Source organism: Callithrix jacchus, chromosome 17 (assembly GCF_049354715.1).
Source record: "Callithrix jacchus isolate 240 chromosome 17, calJac240_pri, whole genome shotgun sequence".
Taxonomy (NCBI): domain Eukaryota; kingdom Metazoa; phylum Chordata; class Mammalia; order Primates; family Cebidae; genus Callithrix; species Callithrix jacchus.
In genome coordinates this window covers 79,819,315-79,833,452 of record NC_133518.1, presented here as the reverse complement: position 1 = coordinate 79,833,452, position 14,138 = coordinate 79,819,315, and the positions used below count along the sequence as shown (strand labels likewise).

Here is a 14,138-nt window from a genome sequence, read left to right as displayed (position 1 = left end):
TTCAATGATCACACGGGGCTCACTTAGATCATCCAGGAGAATGCCCCTATCTTAAGGTCAAGAGATTAACAGCCCTAATTCTATGTGCACAGTTCCTTCACAGAGCATCTGGGTCCGTGCTTGACTTAATAACCAGTGGATGGAAATCGTGAGGGGATGAGTTTGGATTTGCCTCCCACAGAGGCCTTTGATTCTGAAGGCATGTTCTGCCTCCAAAGCCCCCTGCTGCCCCAGCCTAGTGGGAAGGCAAACCAGCGTCACCCCAGCAGCCACTCAGACCCTTTGCCCCAGAAGGTCAGATTTAGAGCTGACGTACCAGACGGCCCCGGGCTCAGTCCCAGCTTAGCCACCAGCTGCTGACAGCAGCCTCTGGCCAGGTTCTGAAATTTCTTCCATCTACAAAACGTGGTGTGACCACCTGCTTGTCAAACTGCAGAAGAAGAAGACACAGTGAGAGTAGGTGGCTGCCAGGGTGGGATGGTAGATCTGAAACTGTATGAACGTCTGAGATGCTCTCTCTCTTCACAGACAGTATCACTCTACACCTAGAAAACCCCTAGTCTCTGTCCGAAGGGTCCCAGTTCTGACCCACGACTTCAGTGGTTTCAGGACACAAAATCAACGTGCAAAAATCAGTATCATTTCCACATACCCACAACATCCAAGCTGAGGGCCAAATCAAGAACTCAATCCCATTCACAACAGCAACAAAAAGAATAAAACACCAGGTCGGGGGCAGTGGCTCACGCCTGTAATCCCTGCACTTTGGGAGGATCACGAGGTCAAGAAATCAAGACCATCCCGGCCAATATGGTGAAACCCCATCTCTACTAAAAATACAAAAATTAGCTGGGCGTGGTGGCACACACCTGTAGTCCCGGCTACGTGGGGGGCTGAGGCAGGAGAATCACTTAAACCCGGGAGGCAGAGGTTGCAATGAGCCAAGATTGTGCCACCGCACTCCAGCCTGGCAACAGAGCAAGACTCCATCTCAAATAAATAAATAAATAAAATACCTACAAATACAGCTAACCAGGAAGTTGAGAGAGAAAGATCTCCACAATGAGAATTATGAAACACTGCTGAAAGAAATCAGAGGTGACAGAAACAAACGAAGAGACAGGCCAGGCTCAGTGGCTCACGCCTGTAACCCCAGCACTTTGGGAGGTCAAATTGGGTGGGTCACTTGAGGTCAGGAGTTCAAGACCAGCCTGGCCAACATGGTGAAACCCTGTCTCCACTAAAAATACAAAAATTAGCCAGGTGTGGTAGCACATGCCTGTATCCCAGCTACTTGGGAGGCTGAGGGAAGAGAACTGCTTGAACCCAGAAGGTGGAGGTTGCTGTGAGCCAAGATGGTGCCACTGTACTCCAGCCTGGGCAACAGAGCGAGACTCTGTCTCAAGTGAAAAAAAAAAAAAAGAAAAACTTTCCATGCTAATGGATAGGCAGAATCAATATAATTAAAATAACCATATTGCTCAAAGCGATTTCAGATTCAATGTTATTCCTGTAAGACTCCCAATGATATTCTTCACATAATTAGAAAAAAATATTCTGAAATTCACTCGGAGCAACAACAACAACAAGCCCAAATGGTCAAACTATACTACAAGGCTACAGTAACTAAAACAGCATGGTACTGGTATAAAAACAAACACATAAACCAATGGAACAGGTTAAAGAACCCAGAAATAAAGCCACACATCTACAACCATCTGATCTTTTACAAAGCCAACAATAACAAGCAATGGAGAAAGGACTCCCTCTTCAATAAATGGTGCTGGGATAACTGGCTATCCATATACAGAAGATTGGAACTAGATCCCTTCCTTCTACCACATACAAAAATCAACTCAAGATGGACTAAAGAGTAAAAGATAAAACCTAAAACTATAAAAACTTAAGAAAAAAACCTAGGAAATGCCATTCTAGACATGCGACCTGGCAAAGATTTCACTAAAACCGATTACAATGAAAACCAAAAATTGGTAAGTGGGATCTAATTAAACTAAAGAGCATCTGCACAGCAAAATAAACTGTCAATAAACAGACAACCCACAGATAAACATCTGATAAAAGTCTAATATCTGAGCAGGACTGGTGGCTCTCATCTGTAATCACACCACTTTGAGAGGCCAAGGCAGGTGGATCACCTGAGGTCAGGATTTTGACACCAGCCTGGCCTACATGGTGAAACCTGCCTCTACTAAAAAGACAAAAATTATCTGGGAGTGGTGGTGGGTGCCTGTAATCCCAGCTACTTGGGAGGCTGAGGCAGGAGAATCACTTGAACCAAGGAGGCAGAGGTTGCGGTGAGCTGAGATCAAGCCATTGCACTCCAGCCTGAGTGACAAGAGTAAAACTTTGCTTCAAAAAAAAAAAAGTCTAATATCCCAAATCTATGAGGAACTTAAATAAATTTACAAGAAACAAAAGCATTAAAAAATGAGCAAAGGAGGCTGGGTGCAGTGGTACACGACTATAATCCCAGCATTTTGCGAGGCTGAGGCAGGCAGATTACCTGAGGTCAGGAGTTCAAGATCACCCTAGCCAACATGATGAAATCCTGTCTTTACTAAAAATATAAAAAATTAACCAATGTGGTGAGGCAGCAGGCTGAGGCAGGAGAATCTCATGAACCCAGGAGGTAGAGGCTGCAGTGAGCTGAGATTGTGTCACGATACTCCAGCCTGGGCAACAGAGCAAAAAAATAATAATAATTCAATAATTAAAAATGAAAACAAAATTTCAAAATGGGCAAAGGGCGTGAACAGACACTTTTCAAAGAAAGACATACACATGGCCAAAAAGCATATGAAAAAAAGCCGAACATCACTAATCATTAGAGAAATGCAAATTGAAACCACAATAAGATACCATCTCACACCAGTCAGAATGGCTACTAAAGTCAAAAAATAACAGATGCTGGTGAGGTGGAGGAGAAAAGCGTATGCTTATCACTGCTGGTGGAACTGTATTACATATTAGTTCAGCCACTGTGGAGTGCAGTCTGGAGATTTCTCAAATAATTTAAAATAGAACTACCATCCAACCCAACAATCCCATTACTGGGCAAATACCCAAAGGAATGTAAATCATCTACCATGAACACACATGCACATGGGTCTTCATTCCAGCTCTCTTCACAACAGCACTTGAGCCCAGGAGTTCAAGACCAGCCTGGGCAACATAGTGATACCTCATACCTCTTTTTTTAGGGGGTGGGGCAGGCAGAGTCTCACTCTGTCACCCAGGCTAGAGTGCAGTGGCACTATTTCAGCTCCCTGCAACCTCCCTTTCCCATGTTCAAGCAATTTTCATACCTCAGCCTCCAGAGTAGCTGGGATTACCGGTGTGAGCCACTGCATCTGACCAGACTCATCCCTTGATTAAATTTTTTTAATTAAAAATAATAATAATAATAATAATAATAAACAATAGCAAAGCCATGGAATGAACCTAGATGACCATCAGTGGTGGACCTGACAAAGAAAATGTGGACAGATGCCACAGAATACTACGCAGCCACAAAAAAAGAACAAAATAATCTCCTTTGTAGCAACATGGATGGAGCTGAAGGCCATTATCCCAAGTGATTTAATGCAGGAACAGAAAAAGAAATGCCACATTTTCTCACTGATAAGTGGAAGTTACACACTGAATACGTATGGACACAAAGAAATAACAGACACCAGACAACGGGGCCTACCTGAAGGAGGAGGGCAGGAGGAGGGTGAGGACTGAAATCCATCAGGTGCAGTGCTAGTTACCTAACTGATGAAATTATCTGTATAGCAATCCCCTGTGGCAGGTAACTCACCCATGTAACATGCTCCCTGAACCTAAAATAAAAGTTGGAAAGAAAAAGAAAAAAGTCTGAGACTCACCCTCAGCATCGCAGGCATTTTGCTGCGGAACATGCAATGGAGGCATGTGTTTTCGGCCCTGTGCTTCTACCTGAGGAGCAATCAAGCACCGTGGAAGCTAGCTAACTTGCAGACAGTCACTTGGAACCAGGGTGGGCACTCTAGGACCTCAGCTCCTCTGCGGCCAGCTCACTCATGACGGGCCTTGCAAAACAAGCCAGTGGTCTGGCACTATGCCCAGTAATTTGCATGCATGTCCCCCCTTAAGGCTCACAGCCTCTAAAGTAACATCAGCACCCACTTATTACAAGAGTGGAAGCACAGAGGGTAAACGGGGCCAGGATGTGAGCCTAGCTTTGAATGGCTCCAAACAGGCCGCTTGCCCCGTGACGGCTGTGTAGTGTTGTTCTTAAAGGAGCTCACGGTCCAGGAGAATCACATTCCACGTGATCTCGACCACTGACCATTTTCCTACCTCTGTCCACTCTCTTAGAACAACTCTGTTGTTGAAATGGGGCAAAGGAACTCAAAGCCAAGACCCACTGAGACTGCTCAAGTCCATGTGAGAAGTACGTACACCCAGCTCGGCCGACGGTGGGGCCGATGGTGGCCGGGGCTGAGCTGTGCTGGGGCAGCTGATGGGCAGCCACGCCAGAGGTCTGTCCCCTCCTTTCATCCCACCACTCTTCTGCCTCATTTGACCTTTCTGGCGTTCCCGTCGGTCCGGGCCAACTCCTTAAATAACTGGACAAGTGGCTGCACAGTGGAAAATAGCGGGTAAAAGTCAGACAGGTGGAGGATGAGTTGAAGGCTTACAGTGATGGCGCCGGGTGGACCAAAGAGCCAGCGTGCCAAGAAGCCGCCGTCGGCCTCACAGGACCCTCATGCTACGCAGCTCGTGGTGGGCTTTCGCAGGCAACGGGCCACGGGTCCCACCGTACAGCGGTCACATGCTAGAGCTTGGTAGAATTGTCCCCATTTCTGAGGCAGGGCTTAGGGAAAAGACTTGGGGAAAGATGAAGTGACTTCACCAAAGTTTATCTAAATAACTGTACATATCAGACTGGGAAGCTTTGCTGATCACTGGAAAACTGCAACTACTGCTCCCCTGGGCTGTGAAGGGGGCAGCACCTTGGAAGAGGGGGTGCGTGTGAGCCCCCACAGAATGAGAAAGATTTGGAGGAGCTGACAGCCGCAACTGCACTCAGGAAGTGGGAGCGGGGTCAGGGTAACCACAGCACGGGAAAGAAGAAGACAAAGGGTCAAGGGCAGCTGCCAGGGCCTCGGTGAGCTCCTGGGGGAGACCCCAGGGCCTCCTGAAAAGCACAAGCCGGGAAAGCTCAGGCCCCGGGCGGCCACGTCACAGATTTTGCTCGAATGACTTCAGGGCAGACTTGAACGTGGACAGGGCTGCAGGTGCCTGCATCACGCGTGTCTGTCCTCTCGCTCTCATTTCACATACACTCGGGCTCAGGAACACACAAACACTCATATGCACACACATACACACAAAACAAATGCCACTTTTAAGGCTAAACCTTTCTCTGGCTCTGGAGAAAGTGAATCCCCCTAATAAATCAATGGTCACTCAAAGAAAATTTCCACAACTCAAGGCAACTGCAAAAAAACAACTATGACCCAATTTCGTTCCCAAATCCAACCCTCTGTCTTCTCTAAACCTTGCTCAGGACGGAAGCAAATGCACCCTCACGTGCACGGCCCCCAGTAAACACCTACTGAATCGATCTGCGTCTCATGAATGGAAGCTGCTGTCATGTGACCAAATCCCCATTTCCAAAAATAATTCTGCAACTGAGAGAGCAAAGAAATCCCAAACCATGCTGCCTTCTGCAAGCTCATCCCTGTCGCCCAGAATGAGGAAGAGGGGAAAAGCTGCACACCGACTGCCTTACGTAATGGTCTGCAACTCTCCCTAGCTGATGGCAGCAGATTTATAAAACGCCATAAATAGCTCCCTCTCCTGACACAGGAAACCAGGCTAAGAGGCTGAGCTGCAGAGCCTGCGTCCAGCCGCCTCCTCTTTCGTTTACAACGGAAGCTTTACGAGCAGAGTGTTCAGGCACAAAGCAAGTTCAGTGAGACCCGCTGGCCCAGGGCCAGTGAAGACGCACCATCTCAAAGACCCCAAAAAGCTAAGTCAGAATAAAAGTTTTGAATAAAACTTGGCTATCGACGACTCCTGAGAGAGACAGCACTCCCAGGCCAGTGTAGGAATGGTGACTATAGGACACTGCCCTGCAAAGGGGCTTCCCCAGCAAACCGGGCTAACGGGGTTGCTCTTTGGGGTACACAGTGGCCTCTGGACACTTAATATTGCCAGCCAAGGGGCACAAGGCCAGCCTGACAGGCAGCCAGCAGGATGAAGACAGTTTTCAGAGAAGCATCCCAGCAGGATGCTACATGCCCCACTGTAACTTCCAGTCAGAAAATCAGACCCTGAAGCGGGGTTCTCTGCATTCCCAGGACACCAGAAGAATTCTGGAAGCTGGCCAAAGCCAGGAAGAGTGGTAGGAGTGGTAACCTCATCCCAAATCTCTGTGGGGTGGCTTGTTGGAAACATGAGACTCCAGGCTGAAAAGCTATTGCTTTGAAGAGGAAAGCTTTGTCCAGGAAGCCCACACTGCCTGTGTCATCGCCCTGAATGGCAGGGGGTCTCTGGGGGAGAAAGAAAGGGGGAAAAGAGAGTGGATTTTTTTTTGAGACAGAGTTTCACCCAGACGAGACTGCAATAAGCAAAATCTCAGCTCACTGCAACCTCCACTTCCCAGGTTCAAGCGATACTCCTGCCTCAGCCTCCTGAGTAGCTGGAATTACAGGCACGCGCCACCATGCCTGGCTAATTTTTGTATTTTTAGTAGAGACAGGGTTTCACCAAGTTGGCCAGGCTGGTCTCAAACTCCTGACCTCAGGAGATCAGCCCGCCTCCGTCTCCCAAGTGCTGGGATCGCAGGCGTGAGCCACCGCGCCCTGCCAAGTGTGGGTATCTACAGGAAGGCAGGCACATGGGGCCTCATGCCTCCCAATGAACAGGCCTGAATGACCCTCACCCGAACCCACAGCTGCCTAGCTGCCACCGCCTAGGACAGAGTTAACATGATAGCTAGCGTGAGAAAGCGGTCCGGGAGTATGAGACACGGTGGGACAGGAAGAGAACAGGTCTGTCTGTGAGTCCTCCTCAGGCCTGGCTTTCACCGCACCCACTCCCTAGGAGGAACCTGCTTTTAAAACATCGGGACTCCAGCAAGGAAAAGAGCACTACTGGCTGCCATTTACTGCACAGTGACCATGTGCCTGGCCAGGCCTGGGTGCATTACCCCAGGGAGTGTCCGTCCAAAACTCACAGCGGCCCATGGGGCCACATCATCACCCTCCTCAAGTCACCAGTGGGGAGACCGGGGCCGGAAGTAACTTGCCCACAGACTAAGAACCAACAGGTGAAGCTGGTGCTGAGCCCAAGCCTGTTTATTGTAACGGCACCTGGCAACCATGCAATAAAAGCATAAGAGAAACATCGTGTACTTCACTGTACTCTTATTCCACCACTCACAGATTTAAAACATATCAGAATAAAAAGCTGGGACATAAAAAGAACACCTGGCAGGCACGAGCCGCTGTGCCGCACCTGCATCTTTAGCAGAGAAACTTCAGTGCTAGACATGGTGGCTCATGCCTGTAATCCCAGCACTTTGGAAGACCAAGGCAGGAGGACTGCCTGAGCCGAGGAGTTGGAGACCAGGCTGGGCAACAAGTGAGACCTCATCTCTACAAAAAATAAACAGAAGTAGCAGGTACAGTGGTACACACCGGTGGTCCCAGCTACTGAGAGGCTGAGATGGGAGTCCTGCTTCAGACCAGGCGTCCGAGACTGAAGTGAGCCATGATGGCACCACCACACTCTTGCCTGGGTGGCAGAGCAAGACCCTGTCCCAAAACAACAGCAACAACAATCAAATTCAGTAATAAAATTTTCAGGAAAAAAATATCACTGGTAATCAAAGAAATGAAAAATAAAACAAGTATGAGCGACTATCATTTATCAGTCAAACTGGCGTTAATTATAATTATAACCTATGCTGCTGACAAGGGTGCAGTTAAGAAGCTCACTCACACCCAGGAGCACGAATCAAAAGCAATTCCAGTCCAGGCACGGTGGCTCACGCCTGTAATCCCAGCACAGGCCAAGGCAGGCAGATCACCTGAGGTCGGGAGTTCGAGACCAACCTGGCCAACATGACGAAACCCCACCCTGCTAAAAATACAAACATTAGCCGAGCGTAGTGGTGGGCACCTGTAATCCCAGCTACTGGGGAGGCTGAGGCTGGAGAATCGCTTGAACCCGGGAGGTGGAGGTTGCAGTGGCAGAGACCGCACCATTGCACTCTAGCCTGGGCGACAAGAGTGAAACTCTGTCTCAAAAAAAAAAAGCAATTCCACTTCTTTAATTATTTTCTAAGAAAAATCACAACTGCATACAAAGATGTAACTTTTCTCAGCATTTATATAACTGTTAAAAATTGGAAAGTGAAAATATCTAATAATACAGATTTTGATTAAATAAGGGCATGGTCCTCCCATATGTCACGTCTGCACATTTTTCAATTCAACACCACATCCAGTGACACTGCAGAGAATGACACAGTAGCCAAGAAAAGGCGCTCTCGGGAGAGACTGCGAAAATGGCAGGTCACAAAACAAAGTGCAGAACACAGCATCTCTATTTAAATAAGGGTGAGACATGTACAATGTAATTAAAGAATATTTCCAATAGAATTTCATCTTCGAAAGCAGCCGCTCCCCACCCATCCCCACTCAGAGAACTACACCCAACAGTCCTCGGTTACCCTCCTTATGAGGTCCTTGTTTGACCTCCAACGTGACAAACCCAGCCCTCCCTGTTGAGAACTGAGTGAGCTTAGCATCACTGCACCATCCGACCCGCCCACAGCTTTTGTTTTTTGGGAGAGGGTCTTGCTGTGTCACCCAGGCTAGAGTGCAGTGGCGTAGTCAAGTCTCACCGCAGCCTTGACCTCCCAGGATAAAGCAATCCTCCCACCTCAGCCTCCCCTGTAGCTGGGACTACAGGCATGCACCACTGCGCCCGGCTAATCCTGTGTGTGTGTACAGAGTCGGGGTCTCACCATGTTGTTCTGACTCCTGTGCCCCAGTAATGCACCCACCTCAGCCTCCCAAAGTGCTGGGATTACAGGTGCCCGCCACCACGCCCGGCCTCCACAACTTTTAAACAACTGGACAAAAGCACATCTCCTAACCATGACCACACAGACACAAACGCATTTCCTAAAGCACTTCCCCTGTAAGTTCAAACCCCACAGGGACAGACAGACACAGTCAGAACAGGTCACCATACGACGCTGGCCAAATCAAAAACCCCTACCACCCCTGGTTTCCTCATCTATAAAATGGGAAGCGGTTATAGGATTAGCTGAATTAATACGATCACGTAAGGAAAAATGCACTCTAAGCATACAGTAAGTGCTCAATAATAACTGCTCTGCAGTTGCAGCTGAGGTGATTTCCTATAAGTAGTAGAGGCTAACTTGTTGGCGAAATGGAGACCCTATTTCAATAAAGCACAAATTTCAAGGGGAGACTAGTTAGGTATCTTTCCTTAAAGACTGTTTTAGTTCACTGTTTGACCTCAGTGCCTGAAACACGGTGAAACTCAGTGAGTCCAGAATGAACTTAAGGACTCGCCCTTTATGCACAAGGCACTAAAGAATAACCAGTCCAACTCTTTTAACTACAGCTACGTGGTCTATACACAGTGGCTCACGCCTGTCATCACAGGGCTTTGGGAGGCCAAGGCGGGAGGATCGCTTGAGGCCAAGAGTTTGAGACCAGCCTGGGCAACATAGTGAAACTCAGTCTTTACAAAAAATTTAAAAAGAAGAGAAGTTAGCTGCACATGGTGGCACGCCTGGAGTCCCAGCTGCACATGGTGGCACGCCTGGAGTCCCAGCTGCACATGGTGGCACGCCTGGAGTCCCAGCTGCACATGGTGGCACGCCTGGAGTCCCAGCTGCACATGGTGGCACGCCTGGAGTCCCAGCTGCTTAGGAGGCCAAAGCAGAAGGACTGCTTGCTCCTCGGAGTTCAAGGCTGCAGTAAGCTTTGATCACGCCGCAGCTGCTCTCCGCCCTGGGTGGCAGAGTAAGACCCTGTTTCTTTCTTTTTCTTTTTTTTTTTTTTGAGATGGGGTCTTGCTCTCTGGCCCAGGCTGTAGTGCAATGGCATGATCTTGGCTCACTGCAACCTCCACATCCCAGATTCAAGTGATTCTTCCGCCTCAGCCTCCCGAAAAGCTGGAATTACAGGCACCCACCATCATGCCGGGCTAATTTTTGTACTTTTGTAGAGAAGGGTTTTCACCATGTTGGCCAGGATGTCTCAAACTCCTGACCTTGGGCGATCCGCCGCCTTGGCCTCCCAAAGTGCCGGGATTACCGGCGTGGTGAGCCTCTGCGCCTGGTCACAAGAACCAGTTTCTAAATAAATAAATTTTTTGAAAATTCACATCAAAAAAGCTAATTGCCAAAAAATAAAAAAAAAATGACCGTGACAGGCCAATTACAAATATACCACCCTATCAAGCACCATGGCTATTCACCGACCCATCTGTCGCGTTCGGAAATGAGAAGGAAGTGTGGGAGGGGTTCCTGACGGTCCACCAGGTCTCATCGCCAGCAACTTCCCATTTAACCTGCAAACCTTGCAAAGCCTGAAAAAGACAAACGCAGCCAAGCACCAAAGAAGAGCTGGAAGTTTTTGTTTCAAGGCATGTATTTCCAAAAGCTTCATTTCTATTTCCATATTAGCTTCTCAGTGTGCACTGAACTACGGTGAAACCACAGCCGTGTGTTTTTGAAAACAGATTCTGCAGCTATGGAAACCGCAGTTGTCGCTACATTTTGACTTCACTGTAGGATCGAGTGAGAAGGAACATCTCAGCCTGGACATAGCCACTTAGCTACATATCTTGTTCTTTTCAATAAAAAAATGTGCTCAACCATAATGGACAAACTCCTCAAATACCTAATTTTCAGAACAAACTGTACCATATACAAGTTCCTTCAGTTAACAATCCCTACTTCAGACACGTGTGTGAGAACGTACCTGGTTTTATTAATTCCAAATAATCCCTGGAGAGGCACGGGGGATTTGCTTGGTCTGCAATTAAAAGTCAGATTCCAGATCAGCTTGACTGAAAAGAAGAAATTCTCTACAAAGCTCTAACACACGCATCTGGGAAATGACAGCTCAGATTTTATCAGCCACTTTCGATAAGTAATCCAAAGCAGACCTCAGATCACTCAAGAAGTAGCTCAACTAATTAGGAATGTGTGGTATTGAGGGAAGAAGCCGAGAACCTCTGTATAAGAATGCCCAGGGCTAAAGGGAGCACGCCATTCCCCGCTCCCGTCCCCGAAAAGGCACCCATTAGCCTTTCTCATTGAAATGAACAGGGCGGTTACCAGGAAACGGGTCCAAACAGTCACATACACACTAAGTGTACAGTGACAGCTGGGCCTCACTGGGCCTGATAAGCACAATGCATAAAGGCAATAGCAAGACAGGAAATGAAAACGGGAGACACGCAGGCTGGGAACTTCGTGCACGGTGGGCAGGGAGGGCTGCGCCGTGCCCAGGGTAAGCAATACTGGCTCCTCACTGGTCCCTGCTGGGCACTACTTCCAGGAGCACCAACAGCGGGAGGTCTCGCTTCTGTACAGCTCATGCCCTTGCTCCCCTGGGTGGGCGTGGGGAGGGGCGAGGGTCGACATCCACACCCAGCCTTCCCATACCAGGCTCTTTCTCTGTCTCTCCATGACCATCCCATCTCAGAGCAAGGGAATCCCTCCATGGCCTTAGGTCTAACACACTTCAGCGCTTCCCCTTCCCAATGAAAACTTTACCTTTTTTTGAGACAGAGTCTGACTCTATTGCCCAGGCTGGAGTGCAGTGGCATGATCTCAGCTCACTGCAGCCTCGCCTCCCAGATTCAAGTGATTCTCATGCTTCAGCCTCCCAAGTACCTGGGCCTACAGGTGCGTGCCACCACGCCTGGCTAATCTTTGGATTTTTAGTAAACATGGGGTTTTGTCATGTTGGCCAGGCCGGTCTCAAACTCCTGGCCTCCAGTGATCTGCCCACCTCAGCCTCCCAAAATGCTGGGATCGCAGGCGTGAGCAACAGTGCCCAGCCCAACAACTAAAACTTTAATAGGTGTTTGTTCTATTGGAAGGGTGAGAAAGGTGTTTTTGGCAGAAGGAATAAGAAAACCCTTTAAAAGCTCAACATGGAGTTAAGATTCAAGAGGTGACCGGTGTGATGGCTCATGCCTGTAATCCCAGCACTTTAAGAAGTTGAGGCAAGTGGATCACTTGAGCCCAGGAGTTGGAGACCAGCCTGGGCCACACAGTGGGGGGCCATCTCTATAAAAAAAAATTTTTTTTAATTAGTCGGGTGTGGTGGCACATGCCTGTAGTCCCAGATACTTGGGAGGCTGAGGTGAGAGGATGGCTTGAGCCCAGGCGGTCGAGGCTGCAGAGTCATGATTGCGCCACTGCACTCCAGCCTGTGCAACAAAATGAGGCCCTGTTTCTTAAAAAATAAATAAATAAACTATTCTGGTACTTCCACAATTCTGTAACCCAGTTATGCTGGGTAAAGGCTATTCTGTTTGATACCATCTGATTAATAACAAACTGAGTAGACTTTACCCAGCATAACTGCAGGCTGAGCACCCCAAATCTGAAAATTCAAAACCCAAAATGCTCCAGAATTCAAAACTTTTGAGCACCGGCATGGTGTTGAAAGGAAGTACTCATTGCACTGTTTTGGATTTCAGGTTTTCAAATTTGAAACATTTGATCAGCAAATATAATGCAAATATTCCAAATTCTAAAAGAATATGAAATCGAAAACACTTCTGGTTCTAAGCAGTTTGGGAAAGGGATTTTATTTTATTTTATTTTATTTTATTTTATTTTATTTTATTTTATTTTATGATGGAGTCTTGCTCGGTGGCCCAGGATGGAGTGCAGTGCTGTGATCTCAGCTCACTGCCACCTCGACCTCTCAGGTTCAAGCAGTTCTCGTGCTTCTGCCTCCTGAATAGGCTGGGATTACAGGTGTTTGCACCCATGCCTGCCTAATTTTTTTAAATGTATTTTTTTAATGTATTTTTAGTAGAGACAGGGTTTCACCATGTTGATCAGGCTGGTCTTGAGCTCCTGACCTCAACTGATCCACCCTTGGCCTCCCAAAGTCCTGGGATTACAGATGTGTGCCTCCATGCCCGGCCTGTTTTTTTTTTTTTTTAAGTATAGCTACTTAACCCACTAAAAATATACCCTTACTATTCTATGGTAAAACTAATTCATAAATCATTATGAGAAAAGCTTTTCATTCCAGGAAGTCCAGCACAAACATTTTAACTTCAGTATTTTAGGAAACATTCTGGAATCTGTTTCCGTGTTTATCATGTACTTGTATTTCCATAGTAACTTCATAATGAAGCAACGTTCACTCTAGGATATTAGCCTAGGATCACATGGTAGCTTCTAGACTCTAGTTGATAATAGTTTAGAGTTCTTAGGAATTACGTTTGGGTAATCAGACAGCTCAGAAATTTGTTTTATTTCTTAGTCGTCCAACACTGACATGAGACTGTCTGTGAGAGAATTCTTTTTTTTTTTGAGACAGAGTCTCATTCTGTTGCCCAGGCTGGAGTGCAGTGGCGCCATCTTGGCTCACTGCAACCTCTGCCTCCCAGGTTCAAGCAATTCTCTGCCTCAGCCTCCTGAGTAGCTGGGATTACAGGCATGCACCACCATGCCCAGCTAATTTTTTGTATTTTTAGTAGAGACAGGATTTCGTCATCTTGGCCAGGCTGGTCTTGAACCCCTTATCTTGTGATCCACCCACCTCAGCCTCCCAAAGTGCTGGGATTACAGGTGTGAGCCACCACATCTGGCAGAGAGCATTCTTTTTAAATTTTTAAAAAATTTGTATCCATCTATCTATTTATTTATTCATTTGAGACCAGGTTATAAGACTGGCTAATTTTTGTATTTTTGAGACACAGGGTCTTGCTATGTTGCCCATGCTGGTCTTGAACCCCTGGGTTCAAGGGATCCAGCCACCTAGGCCTCGAAATATGCTGGGTTTACAGGCATTTTTGTGATGCGTCATTACCACCCAATCAGAAGGGCTTTGGGGTCTCCC

General features: G+C 47.5%; 1 protein-coding gene across 9 annotated transcripts in view; it reads right to left on the bottom strand.

Moving 5' to 3' along the window:
• Window positions 1-14,138, bottom strand: part of TRAK1 (trafficking kinesin protein 1) — a 167,197-nt gene that overhangs the window by 145,198 nt on the left and 7,861 nt on the right. For 4 of the 9 annotated variants that reach the window (XM_078354760.1, XM_078354746.1, XM_035277962.3 and 1 more), the window contains exon 1: window positions 5,607-5,740. The exons of 4 other annotated variants lie outside the window; for them this stretch is intronic. In XM_078354760.1, the coding sequence (XP_078210886.1) occupies window positions 5,607-5,626 (20 nt within the window). In that variant the 5' untranslated portion in view covers window positions 5,627-5,740. Of the gene's footprint in view, window positions 1-316; window positions 431-3,712; window positions 3,819-5,606; window positions 5,741-14,138 lie in introns of those variants that run through there. One more of the 9 variants, XM_078354750.1, reaches the window with a different exon arrangement.